Source organism: Acanthisitta chloris, unplaced genomic scaffold (genome assembly GCF_000695815.1).
Source record: "Acanthisitta chloris isolate BGI_N310 unplaced genomic scaffold, ASM69581v1 scaffold8823, whole genome shotgun sequence".
NCBI classification, from domain to species: domain Eukaryota; kingdom Metazoa; phylum Chordata; class Aves; order Passeriformes; family Acanthisittidae; genus Acanthisitta; species Acanthisitta chloris.
The window spans coordinates 4,399-4,670 of record NW_008665379.1 but is presented as its reverse complement, the minus strand read 5'-3'; the positions used below and the strand labels follow the sequence as shown (position 1 = coordinate 4,670).

The window sequence follows — 272 nt, the reverse complement described above, 5'->3', positions numbered from 1 at the left end:
GGCCGGATTACGGTGTCCCCTCCTCTGCTGCCACTCTCATTGACTTTTTGGGGGCTGTGAAACAGCAGCAGAGGGTGGCTGTGAGCGCCCTGGGACCTCGCTTCAAGGGTCACCCCGGGGGACCCCCTGTCGTGGTGCACTGCAGCGCCGGCATTGGCAGGACAGGTAACGCATGGGCTGGAGGTCTTGGGATAGGGAGGTGACAAGTCCAGTTTCCTTGGAACATTTCCATCCCTGGGACCCACGGTGTGTTTGCAAGCCGGTTGACCTGG

At 61.4% G+C, this 272-nt stretch overlaps 1 protein-coding gene across 1 annotated transcript in view; it reads left to right on the top strand.

Annotated features, from left to right (window-relative positions):
* The window catches only part of PTPN9 (protein tyrosine phosphatase, non-receptor type 9), a gene marked incomplete at both ends in the record, with an annotated part of 4,846 nt that extends 4,681 nt beyond the window's left edge, over positions 1-165 (top strand). The window contains one exon of the mRNA XM_009071729.1: positions 1-165. This exon is cut by the window's left edge and continues 72 nt beyond it. Within this exon, the coding sequence (XP_009069977.1) occupies positions 1-165 (165 nt within the window).
* Positions 166-272: the final 107 nt, after the last annotated feature.